This window comes from Aphelocoma coerulescens, chromosome 1, assembly GCF_041296385.1.
Source record: "Aphelocoma coerulescens isolate FSJ_1873_10779 chromosome 1, UR_Acoe_1.0, whole genome shotgun sequence".
NCBI lineage: Eukaryota > Metazoa > Chordata > Aves > Passeriformes > Corvidae > Aphelocoma > Aphelocoma coerulescens.
Genome location: NC_091013.1, coordinates 25244906 through 25266262, shown reverse-complemented (window position 1 = coordinate 25266262; position 21357 = coordinate 25244906). Strand labels below are relative to the sequence as shown.

The 21357-nt window shown below is 47.7% G+C and overlaps 2 protein-coding genes across 7 annotated transcripts in view; one reads left to right on the top strand and one right to left on the bottom strand.

The window, feature by feature from the left end:
* Window positions 1-2935: 2935 nt before the first annotated feature.
* Window positions 2936-9551, bottom strand: ING1 (inhibitor of growth family member 1). Its single transcript, XM_069004137.1, has 2 exons — window positions 8644-9551; window positions 2936-4581 (listed from the first exon to the last, which is right to left on the bottom strand). Exons 1-2 carry the CDS (start codon window positions 8783-8785, stop codon window positions 3878-3880), a joined length of 846 nt encoding a protein of 281 aa, XP_068860238.1. The 5' UTR covers window positions 8786-9551; the 3' UTR covers window positions 2936-3877.
* Window positions 9552-9727: 176 nt separating this feature from the next.
* Window positions 9728-21357, top strand: part of CARS2 (cysteinyl-tRNA synthetase 2, mitochondrial) — a 43846-nt gene continuing 32216 nt past the window's right edge. Inside the window, exons 1-3 of one of the 6 annotated variants that reach the window (XM_069004079.1) lie at window positions 9728-10225; window positions 10666-11062; window positions 18916-18966. Coding sequence is in view for 1 of the 6 variants with exons in the window: in XM_069004061.1 (XP_068860162.1) it covers window positions 18101-18324; window positions 18916-18966 (275 nt within the window). In the remaining 5 variants the exon portion in view is untranslated. Of the gene's footprint in view, window positions 10309-10662; window positions 11063-17993; window positions 18325-18915; window positions 18967-21357 lie in introns of those variants that run through there. The other 5 variants (XM_069004071.1, XM_069004105.1, XM_069004086.1 and 2 more) reach the window with 5 other exon arrangements.

Below are 21357 nucleotides of genomic sequence, written 5' to 3'. Positions count from 1 at the left end.
ATTGATTTGAAGCATTTCTCTTACAGATTTTAAAATTATACTCTGTGAAACAGTTTACAGTATTTTTATCTCTTTCATTATTATTACAATTTAAAAGATTAACTAAAAATACCCTATGAAAAATTTAAACAGTGGAGCAGTTCAATTTGATTGTATTTATTCTGCACGCTCCAAGAAATTAGGATACAGTTTATCAGCAACTGTGCTTAATTAGTAAGAAACCTATTTAAACCTAATAATACGCATGGCCAAGGTTGCTGCTGCTCAGTGGAGACAGAAGTTCTGCTTAATTGGGATGGTTTCAGATGGTACAATTGTTGAAACTGATGCTCTGCTCTGCTGGTTCAGGCTTGCAGTGGTTCTCTCACTCTCTCCCCAACTTGTTGGGAACATTTTGCGATTGGAACTGACATAGCACCCAAAGGGCTCCCTGACTGATGCCTTTTACTTCCCAACTCACGCCTCTGGCACCAGCTCTGCACTGCGAGCTGCCCCACTGCACAACAAATCGGCTGCCAAGGACAGGGACGACTCAGGGGCAAGGTCTGCTGTCAGCTCCCTTGAGTGTTGAACTGGCGCTTTTCAGTAGCTGGAAGGACTTTATCATCAGCTTAAGGGTTCAGCAACGCAACACAGACATACCTGCTACACCTACCACACAGAGGAGCAGCAGTTACAGCTGCCTGAACGATGATTTCAATGAGAAGTTTAACAGGTTTGTGACTCCTGCTGCTGTGACTTCCTCCTCAAAAAGCGCCCGATGATTTTTATACTTTGCATTACTGCTACAACACCTGAGAGCTGCTCACTAACCTGTGGGAAATGGAGATGAAGCCTTAGCTCAGCTCCTAGAAGAGCCTCACTCAAACCTTTTGTTGGCAGCCCCAGTGGAAAAGGGTCACCAAGAGTCACATATTTTCTCAAACCTGCAGATGATCTCCCCAAATCACTCTGCTGGCCAATATAAGGAAGCTTGCAAAGCAGCTGATCTGTCACGCAGAAGTAACGAAATTTGGCTCAAAAGATGGAAGTTTCTTGTGGCCATTAAATTCACTCTGTATAACTAAGGCAGCACTTTAGATAAAGTACCAAAGCCAGGACAAAGTTTGCACAGTCCGCAGCACTTGGCAGTGTGTCAGTATAACACGAGATGGCTCCACTTCCATCGACAAAGAGCTTAATGCCACTGCAGAGCCCCTTGCATCCAACTAATCGTGCCCATCGACTGAAACCAGACCCGTCAAACTGTCCCGTGCCAGTCCACTCAGCCCTCAGGGCCAAGGAGCAGAACAGTGTTGCAGCCTGTAACAGGGCGAGTTGGGGAGGTAACACAAGCCTGGGAAAAAAATGTGGAAATGGACGTAACTCCAAGCTGCTTTACAGGTCAGCAGCTGTCTTCAGCAACAGACTGAAATACGGGAGACCACATACAGGAGCCAGCCTGCGGTAGCTGGAAATATTTAAGGGCAGTATAGGTATGATCCATCTTTAGCTGAACATTCTTACAATCCTCTTTTGCACTTTTGTTGTTTCCTTCTGGCTTTTCACATTCAAAATATCCTGCAGAATCAATGCAGACATTTCATGGAAAAGGCTTGGTTTGAAACCATGTCTGCACTAGTTCCTATACAAAGTTTCACTGGGGTTTTGCTAGTACAGTCCTGCTGCTTTGTATTGATGTTCTCAGCACAGGCTGGTGGGAGGATGACAGAACAGCTGAAGCAGAAAAGACCAGAAACATCAGCATTAGCCACAACAACAGCAGGTGGAGGGAGGGAGGAGTGGGAAAGACCAGTAAGTGTGTAGGGAGAATGGAAAACCAGAAGGCTTTAGAGAAAAGAAGGAAGGGTAAGAGAGTAGAAAACCAGGCACAGTGTAACATGACAGTCTGTAGGGTCTGGAAACACGAATGCAGATGTGCACACTTAGTGCACCTATTTAGAAGTAAAACAGGACTTCTACTTGCCACTGTGAGCATGTCTGTCTGGCAGGGAATATCCATGCAAGATGATGCAGCGCATTTTAGCGCCTGTCAGTACCTCTTTAGAAAACACTGAGCCCCTCCAGCTGTCTCATGTTTGGCTAGATCCAAAACCCTACTTCCAACGGAAGGATCTTCTGGAATATATGGGGGGTAAAGCATCATTTCAGTGGTATGATTTCACTGTTCAGGAAACAAAACAACACCATTATACAGAGAGAAGGCTGTGTTCTAAAAAATACCAACCCCAGGCTCCCATGTTTTTATGCAAGATTGTTGCCTGACCCACTGGATTTAACAACCGGCACTTCCATGGCCTTCCTACTGCTGGTCCTGTTCCCTTCTCATCTGGATGAAGGCCTGCAGGGTGACAGGGAGGTGAAATCTGCTCAGCCAGAATGGCGGCCCCTCCAGCCACGCTGGTGAAAGAAACAGCCTGACCAAGCTTCACTATCCATCCAAGGGAACAGAGGACTGGGTATCTGGCACAGCACCTGGGTCACAGCAAGTGTTTTTGTATGGGGTGACCATGAAGAATAAAAAGGCCTGCCCTGGAACAGCTGCAGTAATACTTTGAAAATGCAGAAACCCAAAAGATGCTGATAACAAACATGGAGTCATTTATATCCATAGTGAAAAAGCATGAAAACAATTGAACAAGACCAGCTCTGTACTATTGATTTTCAGATAAATGTCTGGGTCTGGAAGCAACTGCAAGCACAAAATGAGAGGATTTGAATGGAAAGTTAAATGCTATTTTGGCTCTCCTCTGACCTTGCTGGCCACACGCTCTATGAAGATTCATTATCAGAACTGTAATTTGGTTACCACTGCAACAGTTTCGGGCATCCCAGCAGCAGCTTGCTGGAGCTGCTGAGGTTAAAGACAAATTTCTTCCAATTTTTTTGAGCTATATGAATGACCATTAAACAAGATTGCTAAAGAAGCAAACTGTCAAAGTCATTTCATTTATTTCTTAATATCACATCTGTACAATTTTCATACATACAGCAGGAAATGCACATTGGTTACACAATGGCATTTGGCTGCATTTCCAAGTATAATACAGTAAGTGCAACTCCACTTAAAATGTACATTTATACAACTTAAACAAATTAAGGATTGCTACACCACTATCTGTGACAGTATAAAGCTTCATTTATGTTATGTCTCATTACTAAACCACTTCCCGGTTAAATATAAAACATATTCAATCATTTTAAAATGGCCTTTGTGGTACCTGGCCAGCATATAAAATATTTGTTGTTTAAAATTTAACCAATAACTTTTTGTTTTAAAAAATAATCCTCTAAGCCTATTTAAACATTTGCTATTGAACTGTTACACTGACACTTTGTAGCAGGAACCAAATTTTACCCTCCTTTTGTTTGCTCTTGCATATCACCAAAAGAAGTTACATTTACAATGTATTGCAGCTTTATTCAGATACAGCCAGGTGGTTAAACTATTTAACAATTTTGCTCAAAAGGTAAATAACATTTTTCATTAAAGAAAATAAAATTACATTTCAGAGATATTTGTCAAAAATTTTAATGGGTAGAGTGCTACTAGCACTAAAAAAAAAAAAAAAAAGAAAAAAAAGGAAAACAGGAAAAAAAAGAAAATAAAGAAGATTATTAATTTATCTTTTAAGTAACACACGAATATTCTTATAATTTTACTTTTGGAATACATTGGTCCACAGACCACATTCTTGTTACAGCTTACCAAATGAAAACCAAAATTGCTTATTGCCATCCCTGTAACAGGAATGGTTCAGTTTTAAACCTCCTTTAAAAATATACATTTTACAACCCTTTCACCTCAACAAAGGCGACACTGACAATAAATACACTGGTTTGGTGGGTTTTTCCTTCACTACGAAAAGTCTACAAACTACCTATTGTATGCCCTTTCTTTTTTAGATTTCTCCAATGCCTTGTCCATAGTTTTCTCGTTTTCTCCTCTACATTTGGGGCAGTACCATTTGCCCTTTGGTTTATGGTTGAGTCCCACACAAGAAAAGTGAAACCATTCAATGGGGCACTCATCATTATCACATCCTATCATTTCTCCGTAGGAGACTTGGTTGCACAAGCAGTATGTTGGCTCATTAGGGTCAATAGGAAGGTCAGGCGGAGAAGCTTCCCGCTCCGCTTTAGCCTTGGATCGTTTCTTCTTCTTGGATGTTTTTGCTTTCTTCTCCTTTGGTGTTCCTGATGTGATGTCATCATGATCATGATTATTTGAGGCATTTTCTCGATTCTCATTATTCCTTTGCCTCCTCGACCTCTTGTTGTTGGGCTTTTCAGCCTGTGCGATTGTCTCATTCTTCGACTTATCCTGGCTGGCTTTCCCGCTGTTTCCAGTGGTGTCATTAGTCTCTTGACAAGTCTCAAACAGTTCCACGTGGCTGTCCACTTGCCTTGTTCTGTTCTCAACGAGCTCCACCATCTGACTGACGATTTGGATCTTCTCGTCCCCCAGTTCCTGACTTCGAATCAAGGCTCTCTGTATGCAGTGCAACATTCTTCTCTTCTGCACAGCATCTGTCTCTCGTTTAAATTTTTCATAGTAATCATCCAGGTCCTTCAGAATCTCTGCAAAGAAGAAATAAAAACTATAAATATTTTTGACAGGGAGAATGGCAAAACAAAACCTCCCATTTTTCCTTCCACACAGCAAAAACTTCTCGTAACACGCAGCGCTGATCAAAGACAGATTCCCTGAAGCTTGTATCTGACAAGCAGCTCATGACTCTACTGGGTTACTTTTGTTCTAGTTGGTCCCACAGGAATGAAATGCAAATGCTGATTTAGAAGAAAAAAATTACTAAATGTATTTTTACATATGTTGATAATCCTTCCCTTTAAGCTTTTCAATAATTAAAAAGAACTAACTAAACAAATACACATACTATCAAAAGTTCCAAAATTAACTGCAAAATTAGAAGGGAAATTAATTCCCATTTTCTGTGTAACAACATTAACATTTTTAGTGAATGACAGACTGGGAGAAAGACAGTGGGACAGAAAGAAAGCACAAACCAGGGTAGAAGCACGTTGCTGGGTTACTTGACAAGAGATGCAGAAGCACCAAATACATGGTCTGGACCCAAAGCTATTTCATCCAATACTGCCGAGCTTTTCTGCTGAAAATATGAGGCCATGTAAATCTCTGGATTGCAGAACTAGGATTACAATATCCAGGATGTTTAGATTATTTCCTACCTATATTTTCCGTAAAATACATGTTGCTACTTTTTAAAACACAAAAGTATTACCTTCATTAAATATTTACTGCAAGGAGATAAAGTTGAAAGACAACATTAAAGATGATAGGCGACAATGGGAGCAGCTAGAGCTTCTACTTTAAAATGCTGGCACTGAAAATATGTTAGATCCTGAACTGCACCTCAAGGATTGTTCTAACAGTTTATAAGAAACAACAGTGCACAAAGCCTAGAGTTTCAAGAATGGCTCTGGAAACCTATTTTATGATAGATGTTTTTGAGTTTCATCATGATACACAAATCAACTAAAGCATACAAGACACTCAGCATTCCATATTAACTCCTCAAAAACACATGGAATGTTTTTCCTGCATCTCCTTTCTTCTCTGAATTTTCCCTTTCTCACAGGTTAGAACATTCTGTCTTAGAGAAGCAAAATATGCTGAGATATAAAATCTGACCTCAATTCATCTAACAGAAACCAGGATCTCTCATATGTGCAACTGGCATTACCAAAACTTTTTAAAAGTTACATTTATTTATTTACTTATTTATTTATTAATAGGAGAATGTGACACATATGCAAACCAAGAGTTACCCTGTTGTTTAGGTTTTGTCTTGCCTGGGCAGAGTTTTTAAACACATATAATTTCCAGTGAAGACATGGAAATATTATGCGAGCTTTACTTTAGATTTTAGAGCTGCAGCTTGTTCTTCACACGCTGGTTAAGCACGACCTCTCAGCTGGTACTGCAATATAACCTATGTGACCAAATCAGTATTCTGATATGTTATTAACCATCTTAAGCAACTGTTGTGGTTTCTTTCTACCTACAAAAAAAAAAAAAAGCCAAAAAAAACAACAACAAAAAAATGCCAAAAAGAAAGCCAAACCCAAAATGCCACCAAAAGACCCTTCAAACATACAGCAGATTCCACATTCAGGAAGGCTGAAAAAGCTGTGTTAATTATTTTCAGCGGCTGAAAAGCAAAAGTTTTATGCTTTAAGCTTTGGCACTTGAGTGATGTCATCAGTTTAACCCATCTGAATCCGGTGGGTGGGCATCTTCCATGAAGAACAGTCTGTCTCAATAGCACGAAAGAATTACTGACTGAAGTTCGGCGTCAGGAGAACTTCGGTTCTAGCACTGCACGCTGCCATTCCCGCCCGGCAGCAGCTCCCGGCCCGGCGCTGTTCTGCGGGAGAAGCCCTGGCTGCAGGCTGGGATCCTGCAGAGCGCGGCCCGGCACGGGCGCGTTTGGTATGTGAGACACGGAGCGGGAGCTGCCGCAAAGCCAAGGATGCTCAGCACCGGCGTCGGGAGGGCGCTGCTCGCTCGGTGCAGCGGCCGAGAGAAGCATCGGGGCGGCGGTGCTGCGGCCCGGGGGGGCTGGCTGGGGCTGTCCGCCTCGGGAGCCCGCGTTCGCGGGAATTCCAGGAAACCGCGCTCCCGCGCCCTGCTGCAACAGCGAGAGCGGAAAGCTGCATTCGGGGCGACTTGCGAACGCACACTCCCGGCATCCGCGAACGCACACTCCCGGCATCCGCGAACGCCACTCAACCGGGGGGGCCATGCCGCCAGAGCTCTACTCTCAGCGCAGCTCCGCAGCCTCACGGGGGCTAAGACACCGCGGAACGACGGCGAGCGGGACACGGTCGAGAGCCCGGCCCCCTCCCCGCCCCTCTGCGGCGCTCGGGGCCGCCCCGGAGGTGACGGAGCCGCCATTGTTCTCGGGCAGGAAACCGGGGCGTCCCCGCGGAACCCGCCGTGAGACCGGGGGGGGAGGGCGGAGCGGCCCCGCCCCCGCCGTCCCGAGCGGAGCCGAACGGACCCGCCTGGAGCAACAAACAAGTGATTGACAGGGAACAGCGGCCAATCGCAGCGGGAGGGAGCGCGCTCGCGCCCGCCCCCTCCGGCCATTCACGGGCGAGGGGCGGAGGAAGGAGCGGCCCCGCCCCCCCGGACACGTCAGTCACCCTCCGGACGGCCACGGTTGCCCCGCCCCCTGCTGCGGCTCTGGCCAATCAGAGCGCGCCGGCCGGGGCCGACCGAGATATTCAAATCAACCCCACGGAAAAGTTGCTTCTCGAAACGTCACGAGGGGGCGGGGGCGCGAGACGGGACGGCCCGGCCCGGGAGCCAATCCGCGTGGGGAGGCGGGGCGCGGCCGGCCCGTGGGGACGCCCCTGCCCTATCAGCGCCCCTGATGGGCGTGGCGAACAGCGATATGCTAACGAGCGGTGTCTATAAAAGGAGCACGGACGCCCCTTCCCCGCACAGCGCGGAGGTGCCCGCTGAATGTGGTTTGTCGGGGTGCGGTGTCCGCCCTGTCCTTTTCTCCCCTCCCACCCCGACCAGCCCCCCGCGGGCTCCCGAGGAAGTTTCCCCCGGACCCTTCCCCCGGGAGCTGCCGGGCTCTCATGGCGGGCTGCCCGCGGAGCGGCTGAGGGAACGGCAGTCAGAGCTCGCTGCCCACCGCCCCTAAAGCCACATGCACGGGGGCGCGGGCAGGAAGAGGGGGTCCCCCCCCCCCGCCGGCACCCCGGCTGTCACCGCTACCTGCGGCACAGAATAAAGCGCCCCCCCTCCCCCTCCCTTCCCGAGCGGACGCCAGCGACCAAGTGACAAAGCTGCCCCGAGTCCCGCAAACCGGCCTCCCCTTCCTTCCCTCCGCCCGTGGGGACGGGGACGGCGTGCCCCGAGCGCGGGGAGGGGAGGGGGCGCTTCAGCCCAGCCGTAAACGCGACCGTGTGGTTTCCCCCCCCCCCCTCACAGCGCACACGCCGGTCCTGCCCCCTCGGCCCCCCCCGCCCCGCGGAGCGGGGCTGTTTCACCGGGTGAAAAGAAACCCACCGAGGAGGGAGCGAAGAAAGCACACCCTGCCCCCCACTCTCGCCTAACCCCCCTCTCCTCTTCTCCCTCCCTCCTTCCCTCCCTCCCTCACTAGCTGCCTCTCTCCCCTACTACAGCCATAATGAATACTGTACATTCCTAAATGTTGTGCTGTAATCTCTCCCCCTCTATCCACCCAGCACTTTCTTCCGTACCCCCAAACCCTTCCACCTCAGCCCCACAGCCAGGGACGGCCCCCCTTTGTGCACCGCACACCCCACTTCCCTGCCCCCGCCTTCTTGGCCAGCAATTTACACAGAAAAGCAGAGTCCTTGCTTAATAAGAAAAGCCGGAGACCTTTTGTTCCGCCCCATGACAAGAGCTAACGCTGCAGATCAGTCCCTCTCTCTCCTCGGATCTTTCCTCCCGGCTTTCTTCCTCCTTTTACCTCCCAAAAATAAAACTACCATCCCTGTGGGGTGCAGAGGGGCAAACGGAGCCGAGGCTCAGCTCTAAAGAAAAGAAAGGGAAAGACACCCTTCCCCCCGAGCCCCAAACCACACACACGGACACACACATATATAGAAAGCACTTACCTTGATATTTGGCGTCAATTTCCCTCATCAAGGAGACATTTCTCTGCAGATCGAAGGGCATAGACTCGATGGAGTCCAGATAATCCTCCACATAGTTCACTAGGTGAAGCTGGTCTCCGTTTGCAGGACTCAACATTTTCATCCGGCAAAGAAAAAAAATCCTTCCCCACACCTCTCTGTGTGAGAGCAAGTGCTGCTCCCTTCAAAGACGGTAACCCCGATGAAGGTCTCACTCCCTGCCCACCTCTCTCGGTAGCTCCCCCCAAAAAACGGAGGGAAGCTACATCTGACTCCTCTTGTATGAAAAAGAGGGAGAGAGAGACACACACACACCCTCCGCTAGTCCCCTACAGCCAGCAGCAGCTGATTGAATGGCTGTCGTTGTGGGTAATTCACGAAGGAGGTGGTAAGAACAATCAGAGGGATTTGTGTGTGTGTGTGTGTGTGTGTGGGGAGGGGAAGGGGGGAGGAGGAGGAGGAGGAGAAAGGAGGGGGGCTTAAACCAGCTCCTCCGAAACAATCTGGAAACAAAATGTGCTCTGCAAAGTGTCTGTCAGAGGCAGCGGCAGCCCCTCTGCCTGCGCCAGCGCCGCTCTGCTCCGCTTCTCCTCCGCTCCCCCCTTCCCCGCTCTCCTCCTCACCGCCGCCGCCGCCGCCGCTCCCCGGCGATATCAACGCAGCCTCCTCGCTCCCATACGCCGCGCTAGATCCAACGTGGAAAACCCAAATACCAGTTTCAAACACTTGGGAAACATTCGGCCCCGCCAGGCAGGGCGCATGCGCTCCCTCCCAGCGCTGTGTACACACACACACACACACACACACACACACACACACACTCTCACACACTCACCGCACACACTCAATCCCTTCCCCCGCCCGGAACCTCCGCATATCCATCGTCCCGCCTCCCTTACTCACGTTTGGGGAGGGAGGGAAGGCGGTGGGGATGCGGGCCAAGCCAGGGGGCGGGCGGCTCAGGGCCGGCGTGGGCGTGGGGAGAAGGAAGCCCCGGGGAAGGCGGAGGCTCCGGTGAAGTTGTGCGGAGGCTGCGAGGCGCGCGGCCCGCGGGGAGGCGAGGGGAATCGCGGGGGCAAGTGGATGTTTTTGCGGCAGGGCACCGGGACTTTGGAGGAGTCTCGCCTCCTGCCAGCTCGCCTCGGGATGGAGCGCCTCCGAGGGCTTTCCTAGGAGAGGGGAACACTGAGAACCATGCGACACCACCCCGCGCTACGGGCAGGGCTGTGCCCGGCGCGGCGCCGGACGCCGAGGGGAAACGGGGAGCGTTCCGTCCCTCCCTCCTCAGCGGGCACCCGCATCCATCACCCCGCGGCGCCTGACAGCCGCCCCAGCCAATCACCGTGCCCCTCGCGTCCCGCCCCGCGGCTCCCTCGGCCAATCACCGCTGTGACACCGCTGCCCGGGATACCGCGCGCCGCGGCAGAGGGGGCGGTAACGCCCGAAGGGAGGGGGCGGGCCTGCGCATGTGCAATTCCTCCGGCGACGGGGAGAAAATGGAGCCGTTACGGACGCAGTGCGACTTCGTTTCCCAGTGGTCCCTGGGCGGTTGCGCATGCGTGAGGTAGAGCTGGCTGGAAGGCGGGAGGGGAGGAAAAGGGAAGGAGGCGAGCGAGCTTGTTGCGGGCCCCCTTGTTCCGCACAGTGGTGAGGGAAGGGTCACCGGGGGACGCCGCCGGGAGCTGCGTTGTAAAGGAGGCCGGCGCCGGCCCCGCATGGTTGCCGGCGGAGAGGGCTCACTGCAGGGGAGGAGGAGAAGGGGCGCCCGGCTACAGCCCTGTGCCGCCCGCGCTCTCCCCGCCAGAGTGACCCGGGGGTCGTGAGGAGGAGCCCGTCTGTCGGTCAGCGTTGCCTCTGTGTCATAGAGTCGCTGCCGTGTCCCGGAGCCCGCAGGCATCCGGCTCTGCCAGGATCGAGGAGCGGGGAAGGCGGGGCTGGAAAGACCTACCCCTGCTCTGGCGAAGCAAAACAACGTGCGCTTTCTGCTTCTTGTTTTTTTAGCAGACGTCACTGGCAATCCCCTAATTTAGGGGAGACTGAGTCATCACTTCTGAGCGCCCAGACTCGCTGGTGCAGTCGCTGCTCGGTGAGGCCCTGACGTTGTGCTCGCTGGAGGGAGCGGCGGCCTGGCTGGGGACCTCCGCGTCTCGGCCCCTCTGAAGTGTTTTCGCTGCTGCCATCAGCTTGGTGTGCGAACGCCCAGAGTTGGGGTTTTCGGGAAAGAAGAGGCAGCTGTTTACCAATACTTCCAGTATCCTCCCACCCTCCAGTGGGAGACGTGCACCCAAATAATTTCTGAGGAGTGGAGACGGTATCATAGACCAAACCTATTTTGAACTGATACCAACCTGCTGTTTAGGGCAGATGTCAGAGGGCACGTCCTTGTTTTCTGAAGATCCGTGTAAGTTCTCCCGTTATTTTCTTCCTCTCATTTTCTGTTTCCATGAGTTGCTGTAAAAAAACGAGCTGCTGAAGTAAACCTCACACACACAAAATCTCAGGCACTTACAAGCACCATGGCATCTAGGCAGTGCTCCAAGTCAGTGTTTCTGAACCTGTGTGCTCTGTTTTACTGTGGCATAGAGAGGGAGTTGTCTAAAGGCAGCACTAGCTTGGGAATACCTATTCTAGATTGTTGGCACCAACTTGGTAGTTAGAGCCTGTTTCACCCTTGCCTTCAAGAAGGTGAGCCACTGTCAGCAATTAAAGGTAGTTAACAGTCCCCTGGGTAGTGTAAGAATCCAAGCCAATAATTAAGACTCAGTAGAGGCAAGACATCTGAAAAGAATAGAGATGAGTCCTAAAAAGAGTCATTCTTGCAAGAAAAGGTAATCATCATTCTAGACACACACAAGTAATTACACATGAATAAGAAATGAGTTTGTAAAAGTACCTGCTAATTTACAAAACAGGAACTTTTGTCCCTCCTCTTTATAGGCAAAAAAATTAGGAAGGGAAGCTCTGAAGTGCACCTGTAGCCTGCTAAGTTTCAGTTATCTGCTCAAAAGTATTGATAGTTTGGATGTGCTGAGGTTAGAGATCTTGGTATCATTTGCTCTTAAAAGTGCTGTCTACTAGATCCTCCTCCTCTCTTAGCTTCTCATATATTAGTAGAAGAGTGATAGAGAGAAAACCATCATGGGACTTTGCAGAAGTCCCTGGGACAGAGAGGGACTGAGCTCATCTGAGAATGCATTTGGTATCCACTGGGAAGGTCCCCTTTTACAGCTCTCAAAGATGATGCTTAGTGCTTTGTATAGTGCTGTAATCAATTATATACGTGTACCCAGAAATACCTATTCTCTGCACACCCCTCTAGGCTCAGCAGCAGGTCAGCCACTGGTTTAGGAAGCTGGGTGGGGGGGAGGGAAGGATATAATCAGGTGTATGTGTACATCTCTAGGGTGGAAAGTTTTAGAAGGTGTGGAGCTGATGCCCACTGCCTATCTCTCCTTTTCCTCCTTCTTCTCTGCTTCTTATTTTGGCCTCTTGCCTCTGAACTACAGTAGGTGAGAGATGGGAGATTTTGAATGAAGTTTCAGATGTTTTTTCCATATTAGGGGCCCATTTCTTACCCTGGAGAAGAATTCACAAGTAGAAGTGAATGTCACGTGTCAAAGAAAGAGACTCCTGGGCTTCATTTTCTTCCTATTCCCTATATTTGACTAGAGGATAAAAATATCTATCTTTCCTCCTTTGGCTCCCAAGCCCCTTTGCTCTGTTTACAAGAAATCTTGCCTATTTAGAACCCCAAATCTCTGGGGTTGTCAGAAGTTTCTTGAAGCTGTTGCCTTACTAGAGATCTAAACTCAAGCAACTGGAATCCAGGGAACTTATAACCAGATCGACAGCTTGCACAACTACTGTGTAATATACATACTTTGTGTGTGTATATATAAAATACTATATACTTCATATAATATAAATGTTTTAGTAATTAGTTGTTCCCATCATTATGGTTATTCCAGCTAATCAGCACAAAGTTCAGAATACTTGTTATGAGGAACATAGAATCCCAAACCTCCGAATATTCCACAAATGCAGATACTGCATAGCTGGCATGAGGAATTCTGTCTGCCTCCTTTCTCCTCCTCTGCCTTAGCTGAATATTGCTACATGAAATACTGATTAATCATTGTGGCTGCATCTCTGTTTATTAGAAAAGATTGTGTCTTCTGATCGTTTATCATTATACTTAATAGTATGGACAAATCAGATGAGTTATTCCTGCTAATGAATTGCTGTTTCTGCACCATTTAATAGCTCAATCCCTCTTCTGTAGTTACATATGCTTGGAGGGTTTTTTCCTTGCTTGTTTGTCTATTTATTCTTTGTGAGGCTAAATTCATGCTTACATGGATGATGGTAATAGAATTTTACAAGTCTGTTCATTTTGCTTGTAGTCAAAGGTCTTGAAACAAAGTAGAAACAGTTAGCATGCAAGATGAGCAGAGCTGAGGTTTGCAAGTACAAAGACCAGTCACGGTTCACCCTTTCGTGTAATATGCATTGGCTGTGCCCTGGATAGTATATCATGTTTACAGATATTTAGGCCAGAAATACCTGTTCATGTCAACAAATGATGGTGGATGAATGGGTTCTAAAATATGGAAAACAAATCTAGTTGAGTTTGTCCTTTTCCTGCTTCGCAGTAAAAGCTCAAGAACTTTGTGAACTTTCCACTAACATTGGCCTGCCATTCTAAATGTCTCCTTTTTTTATCAGTCAAGTTCTACTTAAGGAAACAGATATTTCACTGGATACACCACATCTCCTCCTCTGCTTGCCCCAAGGTAGTTGCACCCACTGCCTCTTCTCACACCTGTTTTCTGGCTACTGCCATCTCTTTGTTGCACCTGCTGCACCAGTGTGCTTCCAAAGCACTAGTGAGCTTAAGCACCATACACTGGCATAAAAGGTGAGCAAAAGATTCTGACTGGAACAAGTAAATGTGCATTGCAGTAGAAAGCCAAAGCAGAAGTACAATCTGAGTTGTCCCAGAGTGTCCACGGAATAAGCACAGATCAAGGGCAACATATTCCATGGGCTGCACATTCCTTTAGTGAATTCAAGAGAGATACACTTCAACAGGTGGAAACCACCGACAAAGACACCAATGTGAACCCTGGCTGAATTCGCACCAACCCTCAGACTTGTTTCTGTCAACTGTGGTGCAGGACCCAAACACTTCTGATGAAAAACAGGCAATGTTTGTCAGAGCAGTTGGTGGGTAGGTTTTCTGAACAGTAGTAGGTGGTGTTAAAAGCTAATAGGCTTTTGGTAAGAGCAGGAAAGTTTATATGGTTCTTTATGTCCACCAGTGAAATTTCTTTTGCAGTTCTTTTGCAGACTCCCTGTCCCCAGAATTACTCTTTTCAAATAGGTTCCTCAAGATGATTTCTCTTTTATAAAACATAACTCTTTGTGAATATTTGGTGAAATGGCCATTCAACATTTACAGTATTTCTGAGCCAAGCATTTGTAATAAGATTGAGGCAATTTTTAGTCTCCTTTTAAAAATCACACAAGATTCTGAAACAAACCAATAAGCACCAATGAAAGGACTATAAAAGGTAAATCACAATGTGTCTGCAATTACAGATTACTACAGAGCACCAACAGAAATTCAGAACACTGCAGTGGATTTAGCTCATCTTCGCTTCTGGTTTGTAACTTGTCTTAATAACCTTTCCCCCTGTATTTTCTCAGGTTCAGCTTCCTTGCCAGGTTTCCGAACTAGAGCTTGATGAGAAGGGCCACAGATACTGGAAACATGCTCTTGATAACACAGCAAATGCAGCCTTTTTCCTCTGTCAGCAATTCTAACATGTTGTGGTTGAATTTTTTAGAAGAAAAATACAGCACCTTTAGCAGTAGGGGGAAACCTGTAAAACATTACAAAGCATGTGTCTCCTAATAATAAAAGAAAATGAAAAGTTATTTTTTAGCTTTATTCATGTATGATACAAAACATGCTCTGGGATTTGTGCACTGATCTTACCTCTGGGGACAAATCCTATAGGTACTCCTGGGACTGGAAACTGGAAAATAGAGAAGCCAGGTGAGCCAAAATCCCCAAAGACCCTCCTTGCCCACCACAGAAATGTTGCCAGTGCTGCTGGTGGACAGCACACACAGCTGTGCTTCTAACAGATTCTTCCTTCTTGATCAAGGATGGAGGGGAAACACTGCCTTCTTACACATGCAGATAAAGGGACAGAAAACATACAGACCCCTTCTGAGGTGTTCAGGAGCCACTGCTTTACCTCAGAGATTCAGTTTTTAATTTAAAGGAAGTTTTAGCTGTAATGACTCCTAAGAAAAACATGAGAACATGACCTGACAATACTAAGTACATGTGTGTCCCCTTGAACAGCAGTTTACCTGAAGCTCGGGCAGACATGCCCCAGTAGGATTGTGACTAAGAGCTGTACCGCTCTGCAGATCACATTTCCTCCTGGGTATTCAGCAAGTACAGAAGTAACAGGAGTACAGCAGGCCCAGGCCTGGCACTGCTCATGTGTACCCTGGCTCCAACTGCTGGCAACCTCTGAAGGCATCTTCTACTCCAGATGGAAGCAAAGGTCTCTTGATGGCATAAAGTCCTTTGCTGCTATTGTGCCTCTCTGGTAGATGACTGTTGTGTCACACACGTCCCGCACGTGTCCCAGAGCAGGAGTAAGGGTACCAGGATAGGTGACATAAAGTGGAGGTGTGCTTATGGCCACAGACAGATTGATTCTGAGAATGCTGGTATTTTTAACATGAGTAATTTATGGTTCTAATCCACCAGCATTAGTTTTGTTTTTAATTTGAAATTAGATTCTTTTTGTACTTCAGTGCTTGAAGAACACTTTCCACGATTCCACTGGATGTATTCTACTGCATTAAATCTCAAGTACAAATGATGTTAGCTGTTTATTTCAGGCATTTAATAATTGTGCCCTTTCCCACCATCATAAAATAACATTTTAAAGCAGGACATAGAGGTTTCTGGACTAAATGCTAAAAGCAAGTCTGGCTAGCACAGACACTAAGCCTTCTGAAACCAATGGGAAAGAAAAAGCTCTTGCATTCTTCTGATCTGTTGGCAGTTCCATCCACGATAGCTAAACCTGGAATTAAGGCTCAAAAACATCCATTGTTACTTAGTATTGATTTGAACTCTGTCAAAGTGCTTGGAACCGTACAGAACAAAGACAACAGAGTTAATGACAACTCTTAACTAGATGTGTGTTGAACAGCAAGATGTCAAAACCAGCTCATTATGGAAGCTTAAATAATTGGCTTGTGAAGCTTCCTGAGAAACATACAAAGCAAACATTTACAAAGGTTATTGGATGGTATCTTCAATTTCATCCTAGGTAGTATTAAATTAACAAGCCCATAAAACAGGTTTCTTACTTGATCAAAAAGTTAAGATTGTTAAATGACAAATTTTATGGAAAGTACCTATTAAAAGAAAAAGGAAACATGCCACTGGCAGGACTTTATATCTGATATGCTCTAAAATGAAGTAAGGTGTAGACAGACATCAAGTACTATATAAAAGCAGAGGTTTTAAATGATCTTATTACTTATGAGAAAAATCTATTAAAGTCATCCCTGGCAGATAGACGAGGAAACAATACAAAGACTTTTGTGAGGCAGCTCACCACAGGCAGACCTGCAGCATCCAGTCAAGAAATGCTGTGATCATTCAGTATTACCTTCCTCCCAAAGGCCAGCAAGGTGCTTCAGCAGGTAACAGTGGTCTGAGAGACCTGAGAAGGCTCCACTCCGAACAGCCTGTTTAAAGGCTCGTGTGGAAGACAGTCAGGAGCAGGACAGACAATGTGCTGGCACTGACAGTTCACTCTCTCTTCTCATACAAGAGCAAGGGTGGCCACAACTGGAGCTCACAGGCCTTGACTTCAACACATGCCAAGAGGGTGCTTCCTAAAAATGGCAGTAGACCTGCAGTACACCTTGTCAAAGGCTGGGATTGATGTGGGTTCACAGAGAATGGGGAAATTAATGGTACAGCAATCTACTGAGGATGGGTACAAAAACTTGGGGGGGGGGGGTGAGGCAAAAAAAATCCCAAGGCATTCAGTGGAGGATGTCATCTGGTTGGAAGCTGGAAAAATATTTGGGAAAATATTCACAGCATCATAGAAAGGCTTGGGTTGGAAGGATGATCCAGTTTCAACCCCTCTTTCATGAGCAGGGACACCTTTCACTTAGACCAGGTTGCTCAGAGCCCCAACCTGAACACTTCAGGGATCAGGCATCCATAGCTTCTCTTAGCAACTTGTTCCAATACCTCCCTACCCTATGAGTAAAGAATTTCTTCCTAACATCTATCTAAATCTCTCCTCCCTTAATTCAAAACTGTTCCGCCCTTGTCCTATCTCCATCTGTACATGTAAAAAATTGCTCTCCCCTTTCTTTGTAAGTCCTCTTTAGGTACTGGAAGGTGCTATAAGGTCTCCCTGGAGTCTTCTCCAGGTTGAACAACCACAACTTTCTCAGGCTGTCTTCATAGGGATAGCTGTTCCATTCCTCTGATCATCTTTGTGGTTGAAAGTTTGTGGAATTCTCACTTGATTCCTTGGTACCTGCTCATAGTCACTTTTGGAAACAAGGTACTCGTTTAAAAATACTTTTGGCACCCTTATGTCTGTTCCATTACACTGTTACTCTAATTTAGTTGCTTAGTTTCTCGAGTGGTTCAAGGTACTGCAGCCAGTTAAGCTCCATTTCCTCGATATGCTCTGTAAGAAAGAAAAAAAAAAATCCACAATGAGGAAGCAGACCTTGACAGTCAGCTGGCTAAAGGCCATGGTAGCCGGCAGCACTTTGTATAATTTTTGAAAATATCCAGGTCAGGTAAGACAAGTACGTGGGAGTCAGGGGAGTGCGTGTTTTCTGAGACTCTGATTTATTAAGTCCAGTTTGGGAATAACACAACATGTTTTATTTTCAGAAGCTAACAGAGTGCCAGCCGTTCTCTGACTTGAAAGGCAAAGCAAAAATAGGTTCACTCCTAAACTGACCGAACTGACTTGACACAGTGGAGACCACTTTGGTAAATTAGTCACACATTTCCTACAAACACTTCCCTTAAAAACCTCGCTAAGAAGAAGGCGCGCTGGGGTTATTCCGGAGCACAAAGCTGGGTACGCGCTATTTCAAGGGGGGCCTGGCCGGCCCAAGCCCCGCACCGCAGGCTCACCACAGCACGGCTCCGAGGGACGCGCCGGGACCGGTCCGAGCGGAGCGGCGGCGCTGGCCCGCCGGGAGGCGGTGGCGCCCGGCCCGGCCCCGCCCTCAGGCGCCGCCTCTTCCTGCGCCCCGGCCGCGGCGGACCCGCTCTGCCGCCGGTCCCGAGCAGGCGGCGCGGCTGTTGCGGAGGGTTCTGCCCGCTCCCCGGCCGGGGCCGGGCGCTGTGAAGGCCATGCTGCGCGGGGCGGCGGCGGCCCGGCGGTGCGGGCTCGGCCTCGGCCTCGGCCTCGGTCCCGGTTCCGGCCGGGGGCAACCGGGGGCGCGGCGGTGCTCGGGCGCGGCGCGGCGGCGGCAGTGGGCGCGTCCGGCGGGGCGCGACAGCGGGATCGTGGCTTACAACAGCCGGAGCCAGAGCAAGGAGCCGCTCGTACTGGGCACGGAAGGAGTGGCGACCTGGTAGCGCCTTGCGGCGTGGCGGGCGGGCGTGGGGGTGGCGAGGGTGGCAGGTGCGGTTTGTGTCCAGAAACGGCTCCTGTCTCCAGTTCTGGGCTCCTCTGTACACGAAAAACATGGAGCTACTGGAAAAGGTCTAGCGAAGGGTCGCGAAGGTGATTAGGGGACTGGAGCATCTCTCTTGCGAGGAGAGGCTGCTGGAGCTGGGCCTGTTTAGTCTAGAGAAGAGTGAGAGGAGATCTCATCAACACATAGAAATATCTCAAAGGTGGGTGTCAAGAGGATGGTGCCAGGCTCTTTTCGGCATTGCCCAGTGACAGGACAAGGAGCAGTGGCCATTAACGAAAACACAAAAAAGTTTCACCTCAGCATGAGGAAGAACTTCTTTACATTGAGAGTGGCAGAGCACTGACCAGGCTGCCCAGGGGGCTCGTGGAGTCTCTCTCTCTGGAGACGTTCAAAACCCACCTGGACACATTCCTGCGTAATCTGCTTTAGGGGACCCTACCTTGACAGGGGTTTGGACTGGGTGATCTCCAGAAGTCCCTTCCAACCCTAACAGTTTGTTGATTTGTTTGTCTCCCCTCTCCGCAGGTACAGCTGTGGACCGACAGTGTATGACCATGCACACCTCGGGCATGCCTGGTGAGTTGTGGATTGTAGCGTGGGGGCATCCAGGCAGATATACAGTGCCGGACATCCCCACGCCTGTGGTGCCAGGGATCCAGGCGGATACACGGTGCCGGACATCCCCAGGCTGCAGTGCGTGACCGAGTGACAGAACTGTGACTGGTGACATGAGGCCGAGGCCCAGCCCTTCGCCTCCTGAGCTGTGCAAAGGGCAAAAGTCTGTTTGTTACGTATTTTTTCCTCTTGGGCTGGGGTAGTACATAAAGGGGCTGTTGGTTCTGCTGCCTGGCTGAGGCAGAGACAGAGTGCGTGTCTGTGTCTTGGGAAGAAGCATTAGGAATGTGTGCAGTTTGTTTGTGTAGGGCGAGTTGTTTCAAATCATATCAGCATAACATGACCTCTCATGCGGAGGAGTTGTGAGCCTGGAGCAGGGCCTCTCAGCTGTGTGAAAAGATAGTATCACCTCAGATTTAGTTCGGACACTGTTGGCACCAAGGAAAAGCCGTGCAGGGTTGGCTGATAGAAAGGTACTTTCAAGGTTTACAGGTGAACACATCTGTATCTTAAATCTCAGAAAATCCAGGTAGCTTAAAGGCCTTTTTGCATGTGGCCTTTTTTACTATGTTAAACATTTTTACTATGTTTAAAAATAAAAAGCCAATCCAGAACAGCACAGGTTTTTCTCTGTAGTTCATTAGGATTGTTACAACAATAAGCTAGCTTCATTATAAGTAATTTTGAAAAAGTGCTTTAAATACACCAGAGAAAGTTGCTGCCACTTGTTTCAAAACAACACACCTGATGAATAGACATGCAGGGTGTCTGCTGTTCCTGTGAAACTGAGAGGAGTTGCAGCAGGTCAGCCTGCTCTTAAGGTTCTGTCTCCTCATTCTTAAAAAGCAAGTTATGTTGTGCTCTTTGGAAGAGCAGGGGTTTATCAGATAATTGCCGTCTGTAAGAAGATCAGATATTGTGCATTTCAGTAACTGAATAATTCCCTTTCAGTGTAAGGGATTTCACAGCTTCTTGTCCTGTCTCAACTTCATTCAGAAACTTCTGTTGAATCTTGCTTGTGTTGAACTGATCCATTGCAGTACTCCACAACTGCTGCTTTGTTCTGTAAAAAGGAAGACTTAAAATACCAGTTATGTAGAAGTACTGTTGTCAGTGCTAATGTTAATGCTGCTGTACTGTTGTCTATATGTGGTGGTGTCTTTTTCCTCCTTGCTTTTGTCAAGCAGAAAGCTGACCTAGCTTTTTACAGGTGACCTAAAAATCAAGAAAACGGTAACTTGGACTTTGTTTGTACTTAGTGCCTTCAGGGGAACTTTTTTTTATTTTAAAGTCATAGTAATTTGTGTATTTAAATCTACGGTTGTTGTGATACAGGCTCCATTACAGTTTACCTTGAAATAATTATGATTTAAAATCATTACTTGAAAGTAACTGTGTAAAAAGATGGTTATAAGTTTCTTGTCTTTATCCCTCAGTCGAGGTTCTCTAGTATGGTAGGGCCTGTCTTGCCTGACAAGGTGTAATAAGGAAGGGAATTGGAGAGGTGCTTCTGTCCTAAGGGGTATAGTTGATCTAGACCACAAAATGTTTATAGAGGTGGAGAAGCGGTTTCTCTTGCCTTCAGACTCTTGATTAAAAGAGGGAGTAGAAAGGCCTTGTTCACTCTTGGCTGGTTTTTTTTACCCATCTTTTCTTATCCTGTGTCTAAACTAGCAATTTCAAGCTTTCCCGTTGTGGAGGTTTGCCATACATCTGTGTCACCTGGGTTTGACCTCTTCACTTGCTGATTTAAGAAAGAATGGCTAGTGCTGAATATTGCCCTTGGTGTATCATGCAGATACACCAGGTATAACTCTCTCTTTCAGCACCTCTTTAAGCACCTTCACAAGATGTCTGCAGCGAAGACCTTTTGCTGTCTTTACTTATCAGTTAAACTCTCCAGTGTGGGAGGAGCTGGCTGTCCTTTCCAGTATCTCTGGTCTTACACATGTCAGTGTTGACATCCTGTCGGTCAGCTGATTTGTTCAGGATGCTGGAGCACTCTTGGTTCTATTTTTTTTTTTTTTTTAATGGTATGTTTTTTTCCCCAGTAGCTAGGTCCAACCATAGAACAGCTGAAATGTGTGCTGCTGCTGAGGGCCAGGAGATGTGCTGGGAAACAGCATAAAGTCAAACAGAGTGGTGGCTGTTGCTACTCTGCTGCTCTTGTTAAATACCATAATTTTTTTGTACTCCTGCCACATGTTCTCTTCTCACTAGAGTTCCCTTTTTCCCCCCTCTGTCTTACATTTGACTTGTGTCAAGTATAACAAATGCAGCAGGTAATAATGCAGAAATGGATCATGGAAATGAGTTTGAGATCCTTGAGGAGAATTTGGAAATAATGGCATT

Excerpts from the sequence above, each read along its gene's own strand:
- ING1 (XM_069004137.1), bottom strand. The coding sequence starts at position 8,785 with ATGAAAATGTTGAGTCCTGCAAACGGAGACCAGCTTCACCTAGTGAAC. Across the intron at positions 4,582-8,643 it reads AATTGACGCCAAATATCAAG|AGATTCTGAAGGACCTGGAT; the intron begins GTAAGTGCTTTC and ends TCTTCTTTGCAG.